General features: G+C 35.2%; 1 protein-coding gene across 5 annotated transcripts in view; it reads right to left on the minus strand.

The window, feature by feature from the left end:
- Positions 1-310: 310 nt before the first annotated feature.
- Positions 311-26,648, minus strand: part of PCDH17 (protocadherin 17) — an 89,759-nt gene continuing 63,421 nt past the window's right edge. For 3 of the 5 annotated variants that reach the window (XM_077173645.1, XM_077173646.1, XM_077173644.1), the window contains exons 5-6: positions 12,827-12,901; positions 311-4,902 (exon numbers count right to left, since the gene is read on the minus strand). In XM_077173645.1, coding sequence (XP_077029760.1) covers positions 4,220-4,902; positions 12,827-12,901 — 758 coding nt within the window. In that variant the 3' untranslated portion in view covers positions 311-4,219. Of the gene's footprint in view, positions 4,903-12,826; positions 12,919-26,648 lie in introns of all 5 variants that reach the window. The other 2 variants (XM_077173648.1, XM_077173647.1) reach the window with 2 other exon arrangements.

Consider the following 26,648-nt stretch of genomic DNA (forward strand, 5'->3'; position numbering starts at 1 on the left):
ATCCTTTATTCAGCTCCATGTTTCTATGAGCAAATAACAGCCTGTAGGGATTCAGTGCATCAGCTGCTTAAAAGATAAACCTACCCAGCTTGATGAAAACTCTTCTCCACTTTCCTGTTGAGAGAAAACGGTTACACATTTCTAATAAATGAAGCAGGAACTGTCATTTTTTTGGCAAACTGATAACTAGCTGTAACAGCCGCATTGCCACAAGTTGCTTTTCCAAAGTAATTACCATCAGGCTCCCTGTGGTATGCAGTGTTTAACACATTTCTTCTGTGTTAATGAATGCAAAAGCAGGCAACACCACTATTAGTAATCGCTTTTTATTCGTAGTCCTCATTTTCCAGATAGGTCACATTAAACACAGCCATTAAACAATAGCGGTTGAGAAAAATCCATACAATGTATGCTGCTTTTGTTTGGTTTTTTTGTGTCATTCACCAGTCATTGGTGCAACTTTGAGCCATATGGGGAGACAGGGGCTGATAAATGAGAATGCCAACCTGTATCACAATTGGGCCAGAGAAGTCAAAACCTTAATCAGATTTCATTCAATTACACTTCAAGTCAACAAATCTTGATAGCCAAAACTCCCATTTAAATTAATGCAATAATAACTGCTGCCTGATGTCAAAAGAAAGCAATTAAACAATAATGAGTGGGTGTATGTTATGCTAGGCTTCAGACTCCTCCTTGACCTCAGCAATTTCCCTTCCATTTGACAGCAAGCAACATGAAAGCTTGTTTGAATGGTGTATCTTGCTCCACTATGAACAAAGTTTGACTTCTAGGGGTAACTTGGATTGGAAAACCTCTATCTTTAAGTGGTAAATCACGGTTCAAGAGAATCCTGATAAATATGCCAATTAAAGGAAAAAAAGTGAAAAAAGAAAGGTCTGATTTTGAGATCTGATTTGATTGGCCAATCATATAAGGAACTCCCAGTTGCTGGCTTGTTTTAATTAAAAAAAGATACAGAATGCCTTATTCGCTATTCACAGTGTACAGTACAAATTTATTAGTTGCTTTACTTGCCACTCTTAGCTTCAACTTTCCTTTTATACTCTTGTGACAGATATTTCCTTTCAGTCTTACAAAGCATGTGTGTAAAAAATGAGAGAAATAACTCATAAACTTTATCTTTCATTCCTGCCTCTTTCTCCAATGGTGATAGTAAAGATATCACGAAGAAAAAAAACACTTTAAAATCTTTTGTGTGCAGTATGTCCTTCACACACAATCATGTTAATTTTGACTGAACCAGCAAAACTCACATTGTATAAGCTCTGCTGGTTTAGTGGTTCATTATGTATCCATTCTAAATTGTGAAATAAATTTTTTAACCTGGGATAATCTTATACTGGGAAGCAGTATGCCAGAGTTCTACAAAACAAGGCAGTTGAAAGACAAATTAAATAAAAGCAAGATTTCCTAAACTCTTCTATAAAGCTGTGAGTCATGAATTCTGAATACCTCAGAGTGGTAAATAAATAATCACTACTAAATACAGATAATGTGTTAAACAGCTAAAGCTAGTAAATCACTAGTGACAGAGAGCCTTAAGGTAAATTCCTCTTACATTGGCACAGCCCTTTCTCAGAATGTTGTGGTTTTTATGTCTTCAGAAACATACAATGAATTGTACAATTGGTTACTCAGTGTTAAAATCATTTATAAAATACACAAATCTCCATCACTTGACTGCATTTACATACTGGCGTAGATTTTGCTGAATAATGGATTTCACTGGCAGAGCTAAAGACTTGGTGCACAGACACTGAAGTGATGGGCACCACAGAAATACGTAGAAGAGACTGATCAAACAATAAGAATCCTCTCCACTATGGAATTTCAAGCTATCAAGCTATCAAGCAAAACCAATCTCGGGTCTCCTGGCCAAAAAAAAAAAAAAGGAAACAAAATTATATAACACAGACAACACCACGTTTTAGATACATAAATTGTCCAAAACATGGAGAGTAGCTTGATAAGACATGTACAAGATCCTTCCTTTTGCATGTACTTGTAGACATTTTTTAACAGGAGCTAAAAGCAAACTAAACTGGAAGAATTGGTGTTTCCCAAAGACAATTCATTGTAGGACTGACTAGCTAAAATCACCATTTAAATGCAATCCTTAGGCCAAAATAGGCTGTTGGGTAAACTTTTGTTTTTGCACTGATAAAAAAACTATGGCTTGTGGTATTTCAGATTGCCAACCCTTTTAATAAATGTTTTTATAGTACAGATTAAATTTAAGATACCAAATTAATAGTTTTTAAACAATGTGCCCTAGTGGTATTTCCAGCAGAGTATCTAAAGTATATAAGGGACAAATCCTGAGCTAAACATTTTATTCTTCTGTTTCTTCTTGTACTGTTTAAGTTCATTTGTTCTTTTCCAAGTTTCATTCAATTTTGAATTTTTCAAATGCAATAAAAACATTCTTAAGAAACAATAATAAAAAGTAGAAGCTACATCCCAAGTTATTTTAAGTTATTCTGCAAATATTATTCAGATCAAATGAAAACCTGACTAAAAACACCCCCCAGAATAAGCAGTATTTATCTAGAACTGCAGTAAGCTACTGCACATTCTAAATAATCAGATAAAATACTGCTCATGCCACATTGGCACTGACATGATTTTCAGCTCTATAAACTTAACATCAAAACTTTTTAAATGGTGGCATCTCTGAAGAATTCAATCAAATATCCTACATTGAACAGGCTGGCTGCATGTGTTGGGGACAAAAAAAAAAAACAAACCCAAGGAGGTTCCAGATGTTGGTTTGAGTGTAATTTTCGTTATTAAACATGGGCTTGCAATAGAAGCTTCTACAAGGACTTGCACATAACCATGACTGATGGATGTATTTGTAGGCTGTTCAGTTAGCTCCATCAGCTCACTCAAACATATTTTGAACAGATTATGTACTGCAGTACTTCGTAGACCATACATTAAACAAGAGACTTTGCTCTGAGGCGCTGCTTCCCATATTCCATGGGGAAAAGGAAGCAGGAAAAAACAAAACTCATAGAGTTCGACAGCTACTGAGGCAACACTTGCCATTTACAATATAAGCCCAAATATTTTTGCAACACAACTATATATTAATTTAATAAAATACACAATATAGCTCTTATACACTCAACAATTTGGCTCATATGCACTGAATCTGCAATAAATCAATAAAAATATGTCATTTGATGTAAACACACTGAATCTTCTTACATTTGCACATTTAAATGACCATGTGATTTTTGTGGATGTCTGACATTTTCACTTTCCTGAGCTATTTTAGTGTCCACAAATGAATAAAAAAGTGTTAATAATGTTAATTTCTTTTCTGTATTACCATTACGGTAATTCTTTTCTTCCAAAACTTTATTTCACTTCCTTTTCTTTTTTTTTAACTTATCACTAACTATTTATAGCTTTGTTGGACACTAAAATGCTAAATAGATATTAAAATCTTTTTTTTTTTTCATTTTATCAAGTGAATTCGCTTATGTGTGTGCAGGACAAGATGGACTATATAATTTTACATTTAACCTTAATATGATATGTAGTGTTTCATTAATGATGAGGATATGTTTTCTTGAATAATGATCTGGAATGGTTCTTTTTGTTTTATTGTTCTTTTTTTTCTTTTTTTTTTTCGTATTTCATATTTGTGGCAGATAATTTCGTACATAAATGTTTACCACAAATGAATGTTAATGTTTGGTGTCGCTTGGACTACTACAAGAACTCTTTATAGGACTTTCAGTAGAAGCCTGTGGTGGCTGCTGGAAATTCACCACAGATCAGCATTATTCAACCCTGTTTTTCTTGGGGTTTATACGTAAACAGTAAAGTCAGCATCAGCTATTGAGGACAGTCTTAAAGTATCAGACGTATTTCCATTCCATCTTTCTCACACCTTCCTATCAGATTGTCAAAATGGCACTGTCTTTCCTTCTTTCATTTTGTTCTTGGTGTACTTGACTCTGTCCTAATGAAAGTTTGGTCACAATGAAACCAGTGTTATCTGTCAAAAAGAAAGAGCAGTGAAAAGAACATACTTGTGGGCACTTCAGATGTTCACTAAAAGCCTTAAAGCAGCATTGGTCTTCCTTCATTCCTGTAATTCTGTTACAACCAGGGAATTTATTTATTTACTTTGAATCAGCAGAAGAGGAATGCAACTGCCAGCCTGTCCTTATTTTCCCCCTCACTTTCTGATGGCCACAGGGTCACTTCCCCGACAGTCCTGCAAGAGCTTGTCTATTTCTCTCACAACTTCCTCGGCATCCACCGACTCCCTGCCTAGATCCCGGGCTGAACGGTCTAACTGCTCCAGAACAGAGTCCATCTCACTGGAGTCTCGGCTCACTCGGGAGTGCACGTCTGCAAAGGCCCTAGCCATCTGATCTGATGCAATGAAGGAAGAGTCCTTTGACTGTTTACTGGGCGATAGATACTGACTGTCAGTTGACAAGTACTGGCTGCTTGGTTCAGCCAAGGCTCCTGATTTCACTTCACAACCATCCAGTGGTCCTTTTGTTGAGGTGCAAGGCTCAATGCATGTCTTGGTTGGGCTGCTCGATGCTGAGGGAACCTCCTGAAGCAGAGGACTCAGGGCACGTTTGGCTTTTAAGTAAGGTTTAACATTGGCAATGAGAATAGTGTGCTCTCTCTTGTCTTTCCCAAATGTACAAAAAGTCTTTTTCCCAGTGGGATTCACAGTTTCATATGTCTCAGTCTCAACGTTAGCTTCAACTGTGGGTACAAAGAGATTTGTGCGATAATCTGCATTCTCAGCCTGACTGGCTGCAGGGAACTGTGGCATCCAACACCTGTCAGAATGACCAAGCACTCTGCATTCATCTGTGCAGTTAACACATTCTTCTTGTTCTGCAAAACAAAGCAGAAAGAGAAAAAAACTCTAATTATAAGTGGATTTATTTAGTCTAATGAATAGGCGATGATCATCACGTGATGGGCTTACTTGACATCTGGTTTCTTAATTATGGAGAAAAAGAAGAAGCTGTAATTAAAATATTTCAGAAGGTTTGCATAAACCTGTTAGTTGAGACAATAGATTTATTTAACTCTGTTCTCCACATATTAAAGCATTCACACAGCCCAATGGAAGTATAAAGGGGTCATTAGAGACTCATTCTCAATGGAATTGAGCTTCATCTGTAAACTAATCTGCTGTAGGAATCTTTTAGGCTTTATTCTGTAAAACTCATGCTAGAAAAGAGTGAACAGTACTTAGGGAACTCAAAAGGAATTATAAGGATTAATTTTTCAAATCAAATGACTGAGCAATGACTGCCTTTCTGGAAATACAAACACTTCATAAAAATCAGCAAGCTGTTTTTTCCCTTTTGTCACCTCCATTTCATTTGTAATTGTTATGTTGTGTGACAGTCACAAAATAAAAAAGGTTTTCTTGAAAAGCCTACTTTTCCTGCTGAGAACAGAGAACTAGAATCTTCCATCAGTATGCATTAAATATAAGCTTGTCAAAAAGCGCATATTGCAATTTTATTAGACATGAGTATGGATCATATAATCAGTTTTCTCCTTTTTTGTTTTGGTGCAACTAAGTGAAAATGGATTTGCTCAATACATACAATTTGGAAGAATGACAAATGGTGACACACTATTTGAACTGATGATGTCTTCAGATAGGATTTCTATATTCCTATTTCTTTCAAAGAATATAGTTAAATGAGATTCCCTTGCTACACTTTTCTCAGAACAGAAGTTTTGGCATTTCTTATTCTACAATTCAAAGAAAACTTTCTGTTTTAAAAACCTTGGCATGAGTGTAATTTGCATTAAATATGTTACATTAGGGCCAATATTTACTGTCTTATAATTGTACTCACAACTCTAAACAACTATCAGGAATAAGAAAAATAATAAATAGTATAAATCCTTTTATTATCTCTAGGTTTCAGTTAACTATGCATTGATCTTAATAATTTTTCTTTCATAAAATAGGCATATGGGTTCAATACTTTTTTTTTGAGGAATTTAGTATTTAAAAAGTGCATGGAATTCCATTTAGACCAAAAACTGTTAGCATACCTTTAAATATAAGGATGAAACACACATACAGACATGCAGAACAAGTCTTCAGAAAAGCAGAACAAACATGTTTAGCCAAAGGTAGGGAGAATTTAAGCAATCATCATCTTTCTAAATTAGAAAATAAATTCCTAGTAATCTTATATCATCACCTGATTAATGAATGATTGCACTGCAGAAACATGACAAAAGGAACACCAAAGATGATCTAAGGGAATCCAAGAGTATAAACCGTTTTTCACATTTCTAAAAAGATATGAATAAATAGGACTTTAATTAAACTAAAATTGTATTATGTCACAGTGATGTTAACCTGGGATAATTTGCTCAGAACTGATATTTTTAGTGGTACAGTAGTATGAAAAAGTGTCATTCTGTATATGAGCTCCCTTCCTTGAAGGCTTTAAAATCTAAGTCTGGTGGAAACCCTGAAAAAATACCAAAAGCAAGCGAGAATTAGGTACAGGGACAACAGAACAAAGTGATTGTTGAGTAAAAGGATGTAACATAGGGGCCTTGAACATGAAATTCATAGAGGTGAGCCAGCCTCAGCCGTGTATCTGGAAAAACCATGGAATATGTCTTCCTGGAAAATATCAAAACATATGGAAGATGGGGAGGTGATTAGATACAGACAACAACGCTTCATTGAGGACATATTGTGTCTGACAAATCTGGTGGCTTTCTAGGATGGATTGAATGCATCAGTGGACACGGCAAAGTCTTTTGTAAGGCCTTTGATATGGTCAAATATTGATATGGCCACAATATTCTTGGTGCTAAATTGGAGATTGATGGATTTGATCATGGATTGTCAGATCAATAAGGTAGTGGCTGGATGGTCACATGCAAACAGCTGCAGTCAATGCCTCAAAGTCCAAGTGGAAACCATAATGAGAGGTGTCCCTCCAGGGTCCACACTCGGGCCAACATTATTTATTATCTGCATTAATGAGATGGACAATGGAACTGAGTGCACCCTAGAATCACAACAAGCTGAGTGGTGCATCTGCTTTCCTGGAGGGAAAAAATTCCATCAGAGGGACTGACAGGCTTGATAGGTGGGGACACGTGAACATCATGAAGTTCAACAAGGCCAAGTGCAAGGTCCTGCACCTGAGTTGGAGAAGTCAGTATCAATACAGAATGGGGGATGAACAGATTGAGAGCAGACCAGTTGAGAAGGATTGGGGCTACTGGTAGATGAAAAGTTGGACAGCCCAGACTGCTGTGAGCACAGGCTTCCAATTGTGTCCTGGGCTGCATAAACTAAAAGAAAAAATTAATCTGCTTTCTTTTAGTTTGTACATGAGGTGGAAGCTCTTTGATGTGAGAGTAGGGAGACAATGGAACAGATGTCCTAGAGAAATTGTTGATGTCCCATCACTTGGAGATTTCAAAGTCAGGTTGGACAGGACCTTGAGCAACCTCATCCATTGAGGGACATTCCTGCCCATGGCATATATTTCAAGGTTCGTTCTGACACAAACCATTCAATGATTCTATGATCTCCAAAGAAAACTAATCCACATGCTGATTTTAGTATCCAATAAAAACTAAAATTATGATGAAAAGCAGGAATAAAATAACCCCAACCTTAGGACTGTAACAAAGTGGCAGAACTGAAAAGATTTTGAGGAAGAAATTTAAGTTTGTTGCGTTTGATTTTACTTCACTTGAATGAGATGGCATTGGTATGCATAACCACAGGGACAACATATGTGTGGCAATTGCTTAATGAAATGGGAGCCATACAAATGAAGGACATAGCTATACACCTCATTCCACCCATTAGTTCACCTCCACTAAAGTTCTCTTTATCTAGTTTTCTGGAGTTTCTACAGCATCAAACAGCTGCTGCTTTAAAACAGCCAAGGGAAACTGCTACTCTCACTCTCTATCTCTCTAAAAAAAAAATCCCCAAACAACCAAACTACCTCCTCCTGCTCCAAAAAAAAAAAAAAAAAAAAAAAAATCACTCAACATCAAACTCCGCAAAACAAACCAAATCAATGTATTTTTAAAAACACCTTCATCTTCCTGATCCTTCAGAGTAGACTTGTGGCAAGTTCAGCCTCTAACTTTTAAAGTGGACTTACAGAAATAGGAGAAATAGGTGCTTTCTTCAGGATTTTCCCTAACAGTGTCTGAAGTTATTTTTTCTCTCATATAGAATTCATGACAATTCTGAGGCAAGGCTTTCTGGCACTGTTAAAAGTTTACCTAAACAACTAATCAGCTTCCCAACTAACTTTTATGTTGTAAGCTTAACTATCCTTTGTATGGATATTTGTAAACAATTTTGTTGCTTTATAACAAAAGACAAAAATAAAACCCTGCTGCACATTAGCTACCATAAAATACTCAGAATTGCACAATCAATGGAGCAGTACTTTTCTCTGCTCCTCTCTTTTCAATTACTCTATCAAAGCAAAGCAAGATCCCTCTTTGCTCTTTCCTTTCTCACAAAAAATAACCCAAACATTACAGACTATTTCATTATACCACAAAAGAGCCATCTGTAGCAGGAAAATTCTTTCTGTCTTTCAAGTAGTAGTTCTATGTCATATTATCTTAAAATAAATAAATATTCATATATATATATATGCACTCCTCTGCTCTGTACATTGACAACACACATATATATCTATATGAAATATAGGACTAGGAAATTCTATTTTCACACTGACTCTTTCTAAAACTCAACTGAACTGTATTTCTTTAAAAAAATAAATATTCCCTGAACTAAGATTGAAACAAACAAGCTCAGATGAAAGGTAAAGTTCAGAGAAGTACTCAATCACTGGAAATAAGTACTGCAAACTTATTCAGTAGGTATTCTGTTCTTGCCAAAAGCTATGCTTTGAGATTTTCAACACTCATTAGGTTAATTTATTACAACCAAGTTATGTTTGAAGATTTATATTTTTAGCTCTCACACACATGCATACACATACACTGGTATGAGGAGGGGTCCATCACAGTGTTTAAATTATTCATTACTGCCAACAAAAATACAAAGTTTGTTGGCAATCTCTAATAAAAAAAGATATATATCATATAGCATATATATGTTATGTATATATTGCATGCTCTATTTTCTTTCCCCTTCCCATTTCCTGTATTTTTTAAAGCAATTTTTATACTTGCATTTCTACTCATTGTATTGAATAACTTTCCATTTCTGCACCCTGGACATGGTAGCAGTGACTGAATTAAATATTAATCCAAAAAAACAGCAAAAAATACACTGAATGACCTTGACTGGAAACCCACCTGCTTTGCATGAGCTTTGTTTCTCTAGCCCTCAAAATCTCTGGCTTTGCATTTCATTCTTTAATGTCACATCATAGGGAATGGATTTTGAGTATTGATTATCATACATTATAAGCTGCTCGTCTCACCATTAGCCTGTAATTTTGACTGCTACAGCTACCACACAGCGAAGAAAGCCAAACAGGAATTTTTGTACTAGTAGCAGAAACTACAAACACGAAGTGAACTATCACCACCAAGGGCCAAATTAGTACATATAGGGAAAATAGAATCAATTTAAAGGTAAATATATAAATATATATATGTAAAATAGGTTATATGCTGTGCTGTTCAGCAAGATGTGCTGGTAGAGTGATATGCACCATCAGTCTTTATCTCTGTGCTTGTCTCCCTCTCATTGAAAATAAACCCTTAACAGTGCATGTGTGTACAATAAACAGAAGCAGTCTAGAGGTTTTCCCAACTCTCTGGAGCTTTAAGGGTAAACAGTCAGAAGTGCTTTATGCACTTAGGGGAGAACATACACTAAAATAGAACTGCTAAATTATCAGCTGTAGAAAGAAAAGGAAACAAGATATCTGTAAACAACAGTTGCCTAGATAGGAAACATATTCTGGATGGAAATTCAGAGATGGTGTAGGATGAGAGTTATACTGGCAACATATAAAATGTAATGCAAGGTATGTATTTTGGCAAAGCAGTATCTTACATATTTTATTCTATTAGCAGATGGGTTATATTTAATATCTGCCTTCTGTAGCAATCTAAGAGAAAAAGATTTTTTTATTGTGGTATCTGCAATTTCCTGCACTTTCTTTATAAATACTGAACAAAATTAATTGTGAGTACTGATTTCACCCTAAATATATTGCATTATGAAGTTAATTAATTAATGCTTTAGATAGCTGGCTCTTTTCAATGGCTAAAACAGATATCTTATTTTGACTCACTAATTATATGAAATTTGCATAATGATAAAAAACAGGAAGCTCAAGAATTATTTTTTTAAGCAGTAACTCAATGGAAAAATCAAGTCAATAAATATAATGTTTTTTGCAATTTAACTAGTCCCTAATTATTTAAATTACACATACATAGAAAGCAAAAAAGCAAATTTAAAGTAAACATCAGCATCCAAACAATTCTAAGAAATATTTTATGTACTATACTTATAGAATAATGAACACTATAGTCTATATTGAAGTAATCCATACAATATAATACTAAATGTCAACATTCCCATATATGGGAAATCAGAGTATAAATATATGTATACACACATATACATATATGCTTTTATATATATTTATGTAAATAAATGAATCTATGTGTATTTAAAGTCTGATTACCCCTATAAAAAGGTCTGGATATATAAATAGGCATAGACTTAGACCTACAGCTAGATCTATGCCATCCTATTCCTCACAAAACCTGTAAATTATTTTATCAAATTTTATTTGGAGTTAAACAAGGCAGACAGAGTAAGATCATTATGATTTATAAGATTTGAACTGATTGTCATTCAAGTGCATTCCTTCCTAAGAACTTCTCACTCACAAAATACTCAAAAATGTATCTTTTTATTGCCATTTGTTCATCTACTAAAGACTAAATAAGAATATGGCTAGCTAAGTGCATGACTAAATATTTTAAAATACCAGTATATTTTGTTATTTTTAGGAAAGTCTATCGTTCAGACATCCTTTTTTCTTTTTCAGTGGGGGATGTCTTGTTTTTTGCTATTACATAAACACCTTCTTCTAACTGACTATTTTTTAAAATTCCTTTCTATGAATGTGGAAGCTAAAAATAAGCCTTAATTGTCAGGGATGCTTCATAGGTTGATTCCATTGACTGAAATGACTATCAACTAACAGGTCCAAATAAAAAATAAACCAGAGGACCTATTTCAAAATATATGCTGCCTTCTTTTTGAAAGCATGCAGTTTCTCAATACCTCCACTCTTTAGATGCTCTATTCTTCATTGTGTTACAGTGAATAGTAAAGCACATCTTTGATGACCCTTTTTTTCACATGACAAAGATCTGTCTGTGAATGAAAACATATACACTGACTTGTGTAGATCAGCCTTGATGTTGTGAATTTTTGTTCATTATTTGAAAGTATTTCCATTTAGAATTTACTCAGTTACAAAACAAAGTGTAAAATTCTCTGCAGCTTATATTTCCCTGGTCTAACCACAAACACAGTATTCTTGACTCTGAGGGTGGTGAGGTACTGGAACAGGTTGTCCCATTCCTGGAAGTGTCCAAGGCCAGGCTGGATGGGGTTTTGAGCAACCTGGTTTAGTGGATGGTGTCCCTGCCCATGACAGGGCAGCTGGAACTAGATGATCTTTAAGATCCTTTACAACTCAAACCATTCCATGATTTTATTTAAAAAATAAAATCCACCAACACCAACACCAGTACATGTTTTAGACTAATAAAATAATGCTATGCTTCATATTTTCAATACCTTAAATAGATATGAAAGATCTGTATTTTCTGTACATATGTGTAAGCAGATGGACAATAAATGCCACATAATATCTAACAGAGGATGTAATTAACTCCGCTTTTCAGAACTTCAGTAATTCCTAAAATATGACCAGAAAACCTTACAGAACTTACATTAAATGGTGGCTTACTTTTTTTTTACTTTTTTTTCTTTTTTTTTTTTTTTTTAATTGAGACAGGCAATAGCCTTTACTAAAGAACTGGAAAGGCTATAAGTGGATATTTATTACAGGAGACAAATAATGTGTGCTTTGGCATGTCCTAAACACCGGGTCTATATGACATTTCTATTGAGAACAATCAGCTAAAGCACTACCTCTGTGGTTGGATTTCTGTTTAATTACAATTGATTTTGACATAAATGAGCAGAGATAAACAAATACTTCTATACTTCTCTTGTTGTTATTAAACAGAGCTGTCTCCTATCTGAGTATTTATATTGGCTTGTCTGTTTAAAGGCTCCTTTCAGTCAGGCAAAGCAATTATGTAGCTCAGATTAGCAAAATAACTGGCAGTAGAACAAGAGTGGACTGCCACATTTGTAAACCTCTTGGATCTATGTTTTTCTCCTGATATTATAAATAAAAGTTTCTGAGGTTTATAATCCTTACACATTTTCCCACAGGTGATGTTGGGTTTTTGTTTAGTTGGCTTTGTTTGCTTGTTTTCTAGATACAGGATAAAGACAATATATGTTTTTTATTGTTATGACATAAAGCACTTCAAAAGCCATAAAAGCATGATGACCTATGGATTTAATTCTAGTTCACATTTGTCCTAGACAATAAATATTGGAGGAATATTTCAGGATTACAGAGAGCACTATGGAAAATTTAAAACATTTCTTACAGAAGTATGCTTTAATTAAATGATTACGATTTAATGACAATCACATATTTTTATTAAAAACAATATAAGAGAAAGAAAATATTTGTGTTACCTGAAAATTTTCCATCCTCACAGCGGGCTGGTCCACAGATCCCAACAATGGGTCTTTGGCCTCTGCCTTGCTGTTCTGGAGGCAAATCAGACCTGTGAGTCACAGACAGGGATAGGCTCTGCTTCCAAAATTCACAACAGTGTCAAAACTTCTGCAGCAGAAAAACAGCTTCTACCTGTGACCCAGACACTGCTCATGGCCCTTGAAACTTTTCACTAATTTTCTCAGTGGTACAAACACACAATTCTATATTTGGCAGTAAACTGAAAACATCTAACTAGTAAAAAGTATGTCTCATTTCTTCCTAATAGAGGAGAAAGAAGAAAACGGACACCCAGTCTTGATTTCCGCTATTTGCCCATAAGTTGGTTGGCCCTGACTCTAATTTGCAGTGAAAAGACCATACAACAGTCATGAAACAGTAATTTTGATCTCTTCCCCATCCCACATAAGAAAGTCTTCCTGGCCCAGGGCTGCAGGTAGAAAATGCACAAAGGCTAGATGTGCCAGCCCTGCACTTAGCTGAGAAGCTACTGGGAAACTTTAGCAATATGACACATTGATAGTTTTAAACTCTAAATCTTTGTTGTAGAGCCCCAAGCTGTTTCCTGAGAAAGAAGGAAAACTAAACTGCAATAATTAACAGAAGAGGACAGCCTCATGGATCTTTCAGAAAGCACATTTTTAACATAACACATTTTCACTCTTGATCAAGGCAGTGCAAAAGATATTACAGTGGCATTGTTTCAGCACTAGCATCTACAAAAGCAATGATTCTTAAATCTGAAACTTAATTGAATTTGTGTAATCATTTGCACAATTTGCATGATATTCACATTCTTTTTACTAACTTTATTGTGAGCTAGTCATAATTATAGTATCAATGATTTCCATATCTAATTTGCAGCACTTAGTAAATGCTGCATATTGTAGTGCGGCAATGCTTATAATCCAGTCATTAACCAGGACCATTGTGAGCCCGCCTATACAAATATTAACAGATTGTATAGTTAGAGACAAAAGGTAACAAGTGATTATGACAAACAAAAGCAATGAATGGGAAGAAAAGACAACATTAATGAAAATATAATCATGCTGTTGACATTTCCTAAAAATACCAATATAAAAGCTCCATAATTTCAAGGAGCTATCTCCATCTGTCAGACCATCAAGCCACCAGCGATGAGCTATATGTTACACCACTGAACTTTCCTTAAGAGTTGCCAATTATCTCAGCGTAGAAATCTTTAATTAGAAGGTACCAAGCTTTTCGCTTTGCAAGCTTGCCTCAAATTTGGATATAATAACTTGTTTACAGATATTGACTGAGGAGGGTGCCACTGAGGAGAGAGACATGAAAGGTTTCTGAAGAAATCTCAATGTTCTTTTGATGGCTCTGTTTACATCCTGACTCTAGGTAGACTCTGTTTAATGGAAGTCTGTCAGCCCCTGTGTAGGAGCCTGGTTTTGTCCGAAACAAAATCAATGCAGTAATGCTCTTCAAATGGTACCTGTTTTCCTTTGCAAAATCTCATAAAAACAATTACAAAGGCTGCATGGATGCTGAACCATTCAAAATCTGAATGGCCACTTTGGTGAGAGAGTATTTTTCCTCCCCATTCCTGCTAGTATGCCTGGATTTACATTCATAACCTCTTTTAACAGCCATAATGAGACCATGTGGGTTTTATACTGACAGATGGAAAATCCTACTGGGCATCATAGTCTGCTTCAAGGGTTGATGTCGTAAGCAGGTCATATACTTTGGACTTCACGGAAGGTTTACAATGCACCTGACAGAATAGGAGGAAGAACACTTTTCATGTTGCTGCTCTCAGAAAAACCTTTAGGTTGTCTAGACATCTTAAGGAGCTCTCACTTGGACATAGAGATGCAGAAATATCTTCTTACAAAAGAAATACACTTTTAAGAGTTTTGTGTAGAGTCCTCCCCATGCTAAGTAATGTATTCATTATCATACAGTTAGAGGGTCCCTTAGACTATTATTTAGAAGATTTCTGGTGTGTTGTTACCATTTTCCAAAGAGATTTGCAGAATGGGCTTACCCTATTAATTAAGTTTCATAATGCTATCCTACTTAACTTTCTGCCTGGATAGTGCTCCAATTAGATCAATCAGAAAGGATAATTAAGGATGTCTTTTTCAATTCTGACTCTCTAAATATAACCAGTTTGGCAAAGAGAATTATACATGTAAACAGATTCAGTACCACATTTTCAGATTCTCCATGAACAGTGAATTAATTTCTGAAAGACACTTACTGAAGATATCTAAAGAATATACATATCTTCCTTTTCCCAGATCCTTCATCAGAACTCTTAAGTTACAGATAACCTTCTTATATTTCAAGGATTGAGGAGATTATAGATATTAATACCACTAATACAGAAGAATCTCTTCTACTAGTTACTTTTATGTGCAGCAGTTCAGCTGCTCAACTGAGACTCACCTTTTTACTTGTCAACTTTTCATTTGTTATAGCTTCAATTTCTGAACTGATGTCAGACTACTTTGATGCAACAAAAGACAGCTTTAAGAAAAATTGTCAATTTGGGGAATTATTTCCAAAGATGTTGTCATTATGTGTTCCTTGTTTTCACTAATATCTTCACTTTTTAAGCCTGGTAAGTATTGGAAACTATTTTTCTGGTGTCTAGCAACCGCTAATCTGAGCCATGTTCTTACAAAAAGTGTATTCTAGTCTTGGAGATAGACTTAAAAGCTAATTACAGATATCACCACCAAGTAAGATGCAGTCAGGGTAATTTCTGTTAGCTGTGCCCTCAGCTTACTTATCTGAACACCCTACAAAGGAAATCAGCAGTGAGGCATTAGATAAGTTAAACACTGTTCTGGTAAAGCAAGTAAAAGATGCAGCTGCTAAATTTAAAGCTGCAGGAGGATTCAGAATAAGCCAGTTAACATCAATCTATTGACATTCCTTAAGAAAATCTTTACTCCGTAGAGATGATGAAGATACTACATCCCTAGAAATGGGGAAAACCTGCTATAAAATGCAGTAAAACCTACTCTAGGTATGGATCATTGTCAATTTTCTCAGGGTATTTAAAGGAATCTTTTAATTTACTGGAACTCATCACTATAATATTTACTTCATTTAGGGTTTAATGTATGCTTTACAACATTATTTTAATGGGTTCCCCTACTCCCAGGCTTATTGTTTTAATGCAGAAAAAAGGCAAGAGGCCTGCACAGTTATTATTAGCTTCAATTCTATTTATCACAGATAATGGAAGCAGAGAAATCTGAGCCCCAATACCTACTGCATGATTCTTCAAAAATAGCTTCTGGGTTTCCTAAAAAAAATCATAACTTTGCTTTGTTTTTCTTTAAGAAGAAGAATTTCTTTAATTCCCAAGGAGACAAAAATAAAGCACCATATCTGAAAGTAAGGCCCAGCCCGACCTTGAACAAATTCTGTAAGGAATTAAGGAGAGAAAAATTTTTCTTATGGGAAAGAAAATCAACATTTTTGTTGTTGTTTTGTTTCCACCTGTTACACAGGTGTCTGTGCTAAGGTGCGGTCTGTATACCACTTCTCAGGTACCTAAGAAACAGTCTAGCAGAGCTCTAAACTTATTTGTAAGCTCTCAAGTGACTCTGCAGTTCCAGCTGAAGATGGATACAAGGCAGCTAATTTGCTACCACCAAGGGAAAATGTTATAACACAAAAACATTCCCTCCCTTAGCTTCAAAACTGTCGAGTGCCTAGGGAGCCTGACTATTTGTAGAGCTGATACTATGCATATGCTTCCCCTGTAACTGTTACATGCATACATCTGGCATCTGTCTCTGTGTTAAACATACTTAATTGTCCCCACTATTGCTGTGTAGAAATCCTCTAACCTAGATGGGTAATGTGAAAGAAATAAATGAAAGGGTTGAGATGAATTTTTTTTGTAGCATTGTTTTTGCATTATTGGCAAGATTTCCAATGAACTCTATACTATGGCTATAATAAAAATATTTTAGCTGTGCCTTCTGTGTAACTTTGGGTAGAGATTATGTTTTTGTCTTAGCATGACATTTGCACTTTGAACAGTCTTTTAATCAAATAGTGTTGTTTTAACTAGAACTCTTTTTTTTTTCTATTTATTCTTCCTTTATTTTTTTCCTGTCTTGGTTGTTTATGACCCCTCTTTTATCCACATCAGACTTCAGAGCTTTTAATCATTTGCTAGACATAGCTGAACTGATTCTGAAGATATGCCATTTTTTTAGGTGTTATTGGGGTACTCTATGTGGTATTACATTATTCAGATCGCTGTTGCCAGCAGAGTCAAGACTCAGGCAAAGAACTTGATTTCAGATTTCAATATATTTTTAAAAGATCAAAGAGCATGGAAAATCTTGTTCTTTGGTTAGACAGACCATGCAGAACAGTAATATTCTGAAAGATGGAGGTAGCTGCATAGAACTAATACTAAATTGAAGGCCTTTTGAAGTTACTTTTACCTTTGTGTCAATGTTCATCTCAAAATCCTCCAGCAAAGTAAAAAAATGCTTTTAATTGAGAAAACACACAGAAATGAGTTCTTCCAGTAAAATAAGAGGAGGAAATAAAACAAAAAAAAAAAGTTGCTAGTTGGACATCTGAAATTAGTCATGATAGCAAAGATGAAATGTCCTCAAGGTGCTTCTTCTACCAGGATTTATTTCTTTGAGCAAGACTGTAAAGCATAGACTTTCCTAATGCAACTGTACCTGCCCAAGTCTATTTAGAACTCAAAGTAAAGCTATTCCTACAGCTGAGATCTTCTGAAGAGCTTGACTTCCTCCTAGCATGTGCATTAAACCCTAGGAAATAGGAAGACAGGCCACAGGTTTTTCACCTCTCCTGTTAAAAGTTTTACTATCATGCAACAAGCAAACTAGAGAGTGCTTCCATTTAAACTCCTGTGTAAGGGAGAGTTCTTGTCAGTCAAGGAACTGAATAAAAGCTCACAGGATGTAGATTCTGATGCTGTGTATTAGTTTCATAAGTGACATAGCAGCATCTATAAACAGAATAATTTCATTCAACAAACAGAGAAAGTCATAATCTAATTTTTGACAACTCAAATTAGTCTAAAATTCTTATGTCATCTCTGGAGATAATGGAGAGGAATGGTTTCAGAAAGCCATTTAGAATGACACTGAAAAGATCCAGACCTAGGACTCTTCATACACAGGTCTATCTATCTTCACATGCACAGAGTTGATATCCTGAAGTTGTCTTTGTCTGTGTTAGGGATATATATCAGCTGGTCTGCCTTTTCCTATAAGCTAAGATTTTCAGCACTCAGAAAATTGTCTGCTTTGTGTCTAAGAGCCCAATATTTCCTAAAGTAATGTAGGTGGGATTGACATATGTAACTCAGCAACGAGTCCCCTTTACCACAATGTGCTCCTAATGAACATTGTCCTACCATTGGTAAGAAAATAGTCCCTTTGCAAACTAATAGCTAAGTGATTCCATGCACACATAAATCCTGGGAAATCCACAGAATATTTGTCAGATCAAGTTTCATGGTATTTTTCCACTGAGCTATTTTCAGGAAAAAGCAAACAAATTTCCTTCTTCCCTTGTACTGTGATAAGCATGCTTATAACAAGCTACTGCTTTTTTTTTACAGAATTAAGACTTGTGACAAATTGCTGCACTTTGAATGCCTGAAGGAACACATTGGGATCTGATGTTCTTCATTGAGGAAAATTGTAGCTGATCCAGACCCCTCTCGCAGTTACAGCCCTGACTCCAAGTTCATATCAGGAGCATAGCAGGGAGTGACTGTGCTGATGTATAGATTATTCCACAATTACAAAGGATATTTGACATGGAGTGAAGTGGCATTTTATTTTAATTCCAGAAATTTAGCAAGAGAAATCCAGATGAGATTATCAACTCTGTCTCCAGAGCAAGCCAGCCTAATGTTGCCAACTTAACCAGAACAGCATCCTTTCTCCTGAAGGAATCTGGGGGCAGAGCCAAATCTTCTGTCCAGCCATACCTTGCTTTTTGCAGCCCAGGCTCTGCTGGCTCACAGACCTAGCTGAATCCTAAACACAGCAGAGTACTGGACAACTTGTAAATCTATTCATATAGAGCAGCATATTTGGAATTCCCACAAGCTGCTGATTCCATTCTCAGAAATCTCATCTAAAATTTTTTTTTAAAGGCTGAGTGGGACTGAGCTCTTTCATTCATTAAATCTGTTGCTTTCAAAATCAGCCCAAGTATTCCTTCTTTAGATAAATTCTCAGCTAGAATTTGGCATGTACTTTTTCATTCAACATCATTAAGTTGGTATCTCAGAGAGCCAAACTATGGTGATAAACAACTGTCAACACCTTTGTTCATAAAATACCAGTCACAGTCCTCTGAAAAACTAATACACTTACTTAGCAGTTATTTTTTTCTTTAAACATAATCAAGAGGAAAACCAATGATGGTAAACCTGTAAGTGTATCTGCATTATCAAATGATCTTATGAAATTTTACCACAGCTAGACTTAGGTACTACAGCTTATTGGTCTTCATGATATACAAATAAATTCAATTCCAGCTTGATGTTACAAACTGTCCTCAATTCGTTCATTTGCAGTTCATTGCACCTGCACTTCAAGAGGTTTTTCAGAGCCTCTACTCAACAGAGAAGTAAGGCTAATACTCACAAGATACACTGAGATAGAATCTGTCAGGGTAGATATTTTCACATTTAGACATGGGTTTTTTGGTAGCTAAGGGCTATTAAAAAGTAAATAATTATATTAAGAAAAAGTGGAACTAGTATGGGAAAATAAATGGCAATTCTTAGGCTAAACACTGAATAAAAATCAGACTTATGTAAGTCTGATTTTAAAGACAAAAAAAAAGAGAAGAAATAATATATTAAATTTAAATGTTTATGTAAACCATCTTCCCTAAAGTTTCCTATGACTAATTCATTAGAAATTAATTTGTTTGAAATCTTTATTTGAAAAAATCATATCTAAAGTAATATATTTATTTTGCTTACTGTGAAAATCTGTTTTCTAAAACAATCAGCAAATGTTGTTCTGGAATGTAATTGCCTATTAGATTTCAAAGAGGTAATCAAAGAGGGGTAAAAACACAGGATAAATCTTTTCACACAAAGAGGGATATTTATATTTCAGTCACTTTTTATTTTCTGACTTTGGAGAAGAAAATGCAGCATTTTCTATAAGCTTTCAGTGTCCCAGTTAGCCTGCTCCAACTATGATGACAACATGCATCTTTGATGACATGGATGAATACATCTAAAATTCAAGGCTTCCTCCTAGCAAAACTGTAATCCAGTACAGAAGGTCAATGACAGCCTGCCTTTTAAGGCCAACTCTTTGTGAGTAGTAAAGCAGCATTTTTTGTTAGGATTTTTCCCTCTGCTTTGCTATCTGATTTCTGCAGGGACGTGCATCTATTTACCACACTAAATCCTGTTGTTCATCATCTTTTGCATGTATCATATTCTTTATTCATTTACTACAAGTAGACAAACAGAACTGGCTTTTTTGTCAGCAGTCTCCAAAGACATAGTCAATGCAGATCTAGCTAATCCCTCCTACTTATTGTTCAGCAATCAGTGTCTGCCAATAGGATTTGGGAATCCCAAAAGACAATGTTTAAAGGGAAGGGTTAAATTCAGCTTGTGTAATGCTATTCTCTGTTCGTGGGATAATTCATTATATTCAAGGAATCTGTTCCATGGAGGGACCAAAGGCTGCCAATTAAAATAAATTAAACTGGATGGACAGCCATTTGAGTGAGTGAGATTTCTGCCATGATCTGAAGCAACTTTATTAATGGTGCGAAGATGTGTTGGTAGAGACAGTTCTTTTAATCTGCTCCAAAGGCCCTCATATTTCTTGCAGAAAGTTGCATTTGGGAGGTCTAGAGTTAAGCTCCCTGAGAAGCAAGGATATTAAGAGAAACCTGCTGGGGTACTTTATTTAACATTAAAGTGAATTTATCAGCTGCTCCCAACTTTTTGAGAGACTAATTGAATTATCAAAGGCTGCAATGGGAAATGTAAAGCCTTCTGAGAACAGATTTGTAATATAGATAAAATCCTTAACTCATGCCATGTGATTATCTTAAAATGTAGAAACAGCCCGGGTGCTAAAACACACCTGAATTTTAGATTTCTTTTGCCTGTGTAAAGCCTCCCTCTACCCACCAAAATTATGGGAAAAGTCAATTGTTTGGAACAGGAAAAAAGACAAAATTATTTTAAAACATCTATTCTGTGTCCCCTATCAATGTCTTCAGGTATGCTAGATGGTCACTAGGGTAAGGTCTGTCAAATTTGCTGCTCAGCTGTTTACAGCATAAATTTTAATATTTCAGTTTCAAAGGCTTTCAGAAAGAGTACACAATATTCCTCATTTTCAGTGAGACCACACATGACTAAAATCAAAGATGAATTCATCATCTTAATGAACTTGGGCATATAATAGGGATGAAAAATCTGTTATTAGCCTAGACAATTATTTAATCTGTGAAAGCTCAACCTTGCTTAAAATTTTGCAAGATAATTATCTGAAAATGTATTTTTATTTTTTAATATGTCACTTCTATATACATATTGGTGTGGAATTGTGGAACAGATCCTGGCAAAAGAGACTAGTGCTTGGGAGTGTGTGAGTTTGAAAAAGTGAAGGAACAAAGGCCACTTATTGCATCCCACTGACATTTTGCAAGTGATGGCTTTCATATACATAAATAGTAATGTTCACAGGGATGTTGTTGGATTTATATCATAAAGCCAAAGCTTTTTCTACAATACCTAACTTATCTCAAGTACTTAATTACCCTACTAACAATTATAAAAATACCTATAAATGGAGAAAAAACACCATGTTAAAATTGAAACTATGATGCATGGCAGAACAAAAGATATACAACTAATTTTGCACCTGTTAGCCTCCTATGCTTCAATCAACTGCAGTTACAACAACCTGGAGGAAAACACTGCATGAAGAGGTGAAAAGAGATGATTCTAAGTGTGAATACAATTCTATATACACACTAAATTAATTTCAGAGTTCAAGGACATTTGTTAAAATGCTTTCTCTTACCAAGCAGCTTTAAAAGTATTTGAGAAAAAGCAGATAAAGAATCACAAATAGTGGATAATTTAATAAGATGCTATAAGACATCAGAAAGAACATACACTGCAATCTTATTCAATGATAAAAGAGCATCCTCTCCCATGAATACAACTGGTGATAATTGCAAGTAATTAGTAACTATACCAAGAACCAACAGCTTATTTCTTATGCACAAAGCAAAGCAGTCCCAACACATGCTGAATTGTTTGCATTGTCCCTTTTATGGGGACCTTTATTTATTTTTTATCTCCCTTTTAATTTATCTCCCTTTTATGGAAACCCTTTTATTTATCATCCTCTTATGGAGACCTCTTAGAGAAGTGCAGAATCCATCATTCAGTAAAGTAGACCTGGGAACAGATCAGGAGGATATCCCTACTTTTTTCTTCTAAATAGAAATATTCTGGTTTTATGAGAAGGGAAAGAGAGGTACAACAGCCCCCTGAATTCAATTAATGTGTATTCTTTCAATATATGCAAATCAAGTGTCTTTCCAGAGTTCCAAGAAGTAAGTGTGCTTGTCCCTGATTTTTGGAGAGTCATTTCACTGACAATTACAGATTTTTGGAGAGTCATTTCACTGACAATTACAGATTTCATAGAATATTCTGGGTTGAAAGGGACCCACAAGGATCTTTGAGTTCAACTCTTAAGTGAATGGCCCGTACATGGATTGAACCCAAAACATTTGCATTATTAGCACCATGTTCTGAACAACTTCACAAATCTTAGTGGCCCACATCTTTTAACTTTCCACCTGTAACCAAAGAGAAATTGAACTTTTTCGAAATTTTGAATATTTTTTGCAAGGCTGGGTGGGGCTTTGAGCAACCTGGTCTAGTGCAACGTTTCTCTGTCCCTGGCAGGGGGGTTGAAAGTCGATGGATCTTATCTTCAAGGTCCCTTCCAGTACAAGGTATTTGACGATTCCCTGATTCTATGCTGTTTGTCCCACTAAAATACGTATTTGTGAGAGTTGTGTCCTCCTTGAGCTGCTCCAAGGGGCTGTTAATGTTCCTGTGCTTGTTTCTGTCCCCTAGACTGGTTTCTGTTGCACTGCCTACAAAGATAATATGGTTATAATATCACATAGTGCCATGAGCAGTGGAACTAATTAAAGCTTCTCTTCTGAAAATTTTTGTATTGACTAACATGTCTTGGAAGACAGAGTCTGCTTGAAGCTTTCTAAGTAACTGAGGCTTTGTTAATGACTCTCTTCAGTCAAGAGGCTTCAGCATCTAATAATCTGTGACATTAGTTTTCCACTGATATTGAACACTTAAATAGTCCATTACAGCTGTCTATATCCACAAAATTCGTGGAAACTTACTTTTCAGTCCTGCATCCTTGGATAGATACTGGTTCAGAAGTTATGGGTAATCAGGGAAATGTGCAGACGCAGAATGTAATTTCATGGGTTTATTACTAAAAAACCTGAAAAAATATCTAAAAAAAATCAGGTTATTCTTTCCATAACTCTTCTTGAAAGACTGATTTCCCTACATAGGATTTCTTTTTTTTTCCTTGAATATCTGGAACAGACTTAGGAGATCATTAATGGTACCATAAACTATTGTCAAAGTTTTTCAAATATGGCTAAGAAAATCAATGTAAAATATGTTTAAATGACTGCTCATGGAGAAGCAGATTATCCTGATTACCCTAAAGAAACCCAATAATTATTAGATTAACCTGAAACAATTCACCAAAATATCCAGATTGACTCTGAACTAACTCAGCCACTTCCACGCGATGTGCAGTAGTGTTCTGTTTACAGGTACACGCATTTACACCTTGGCAAGGAATGTCAGAGTTACATAGCCCCAGATTCTGATCCTTGCATGCCTCTGAGGAAGGTGTCCATGAGTGAGATAGCATATGGAGTTCTACTTAGGAGAATCAACATCGTGTGCAGGCCAATGTAGATATTTACAGTTGATCTAAATCCCTAATTAGGTGTATGAATATGGATCAAACTGGCACTCCAAATATCTAAATATAGATGTAGGTTACTATCTTTTGGCAAAAATACTTGGTTCCCTACCCTAAATACAGTCTTCTGTAACAAGACACTTCGCAAAGAATTTTGTCAGTGATTATGAGCAGAGCTACAGAAGTGGCTTCCAATCAGTTTCTTTTTGTTTCTGTGTTAGGCAAAGTCCTATTTTGATTAATCACTCCTGCTATAAAAATGTGCTATTTTTTTCATAGCAGTTTTCAAGAAAGCTGTCTTGAAATTTCTTGGAAGACATGCTCCAGCTTGTTGTGCCCATCTGTGTTACATCACGTAACAACACACTCACACATGATCAATGAAAACCATACCATCCTACACAAGTCAAGAAGGAACTCATTTAATTCACTTAAAAATTCCTATCCCTTCCATAAAAAAAAGGTCTCCTAGTGCTACTTTAAAAAAATGAAAAGATTACAGATTAGCTTCTGTATTCACGCTTGGAGCAAAGGACAAGAAAGAAATTTCAAGAGATAACAGGACAAAACTTAACCCCAAGAGGCCAACATATTTCTATCAGAGCAAAACATAAGTATTAGTGGGAAGAAAAAAACAAAACCTGGAGAAATACTTCTGCTAAGAAGCAATTCCATCCTCCAGCGTGAATTATATTATAGACCTCCAGCCAACAATAAATATCACTTTTTGGATACACTTTTAATTAAGTACCATCCAAGATCAGTTCACCCAAAGAAGGAAAATTTATTAATAAAAATGTTCAGGCCAACAATCTTTAAACCTAGCAAGCTTAAGCATGCCATTTTCTACATGAGAAAAAAAAACTTTTAAAATGGAGATTTTGTAATTGCCGATATAAAGAATTCAAAGCACAAGCAAAAATTTACAAGTATGTACATAATATGTGATAACAAGCATGAAATAAAGGGAATGTAGGGTATATACCTGCTTTGTCTAAAGGCAACATCCTATTAAAACCAAAATAAAATCAAAAAGGAACCTATGATCATAAAAAACATATAGCCTGCCTCATAAAACATTTTAAGCTAAATTTTTAGTTTCTCTAAATTGTGCTGGTTAAATTCAGCTGTGTTAGGTATGGCTTTGTTTGATTGTTTTGGATTTTTTTCCCCAGCTGATATTAAACAAAACTAGAAAATAAAATGTTATTTGTCTAATAAGCTCTACACAAGATTGCATTTCAGCACATTTTAACTTGAAGACTGTTTTACCAACATTGGTTCTGTCATAAATATATAGCAAAATTACATGGCTCTAATCACTTCCATAATGTCTAGTAAAGAAGTAATTCTTTTTGGTGGGAAGAAAAAATAATGTAGCAAATTTTAATGGATGTCCAAAAGTGGGCTCTGGCTAAGGTCTAACTGAAGTTCTTCCACACATCCAGAGTTTTAGTCAAAAGGAGGTGGGCTGAAATAAAAATAGCAGGATGTTTTATCCTATGCACGTCTAGAGGATCTCCTTTTAGGAATACATTTGGATATCTGTGGTGATGAACAGCAGAAATACCTTCTGAAAAGTATGTTTGCTTTCATGAAATATAAGCTATTGCCAAATATGTAAATGAAATATGTTATTAATAAATAATTTTATTTATATTTTATTAATCAGTCTTTTGTTTCTCATCTTGATCTTCTGTTTTTTTCAGCCCATGTTTCTCTTATTCTGTTCCTTCTGCAAAATGTGTAATGTTCTATCAATGCTATTTAGAGAGCTGGCATATGGTTTTCTGAAGTCACCACAATTTTATTTTTTCATTGAGAAAAAAAAATCTAAAACTAAAAATAAAAAATAGAATTAATCTCCAAATCTCAACAAAAACCTGAATGGTTACCACCTTTAGTTATTTTAGTTTGAATATTTTAATGAATTCTGGGGGTTTCCTTCGCGAAGTAAAGATTAAATAAATTCATAATTGTATACTGACTGCAGCTACATGACAACAAATGAGAGTCAATCATATTCACTCACATAAGCAAAAAGCAGTAGTGTTTCAAGCTTTATGGTTTTGGTCAGGTATAGAATTTCTCTCAGCATGAACAGGCAGGTTGCAAATGAAAAACTTTCTCATTGTCAGCTGAAATTTGTGCCTTTCAGTAAAGTAGGTAATAATAAGACAAAATATTTCATGCTTTAGCAAAAACTGCCTTTTCAATACATTTAGACTAGGTAGTAATGAGCTATATTGTTCAGGGTTTAATCTGTTAAAAAAACTGGGAAGTCATTCTTCTGCCCTGCTCTCAGGTATTAAGTCCGTACATTTTTTATGTTGACAGTTCAGCTTCAGGCTATAAAATAGAAGAACCTGTTCTACATCTACTATTTAAAACAGGAGCAGAAAAACTAAGCCTCCATCAATCTGCTGTCTTTGTCTTATGGCTTATCTGTGGCAAAAAATGAATCATAAGAAAGGTTTGTTCTGGTTCTACAGACAGATCCATCACCCTACCAGTACCGTGAACCATGCATTCCTGAAGAGATTAGTGCTAATGGTGTAGCTGGGAATTTAAACCTAATATAACATCAAACTACTGCTATTAACTTGCAATATGTAATAAGAATGTATTTAGAGAAAGCACACGCACATAGCACACCCAAAGAAATATGGGTTCACATGGTCTTTTTTATACATTTTTACTTCTTTCAAATAGCATGCTTTCCTTTAGACGTCTATCA

Source organism: Agelaius phoeniceus, chromosome 2 (genome assembly GCF_051311805.1).
Source record: "Agelaius phoeniceus isolate bAgePho1 chromosome 2, bAgePho1.hap1, whole genome shotgun sequence".
NCBI lineage: Eukaryota > Metazoa > Chordata > Aves > Passeriformes > Icteridae > Agelaius > Agelaius phoeniceus.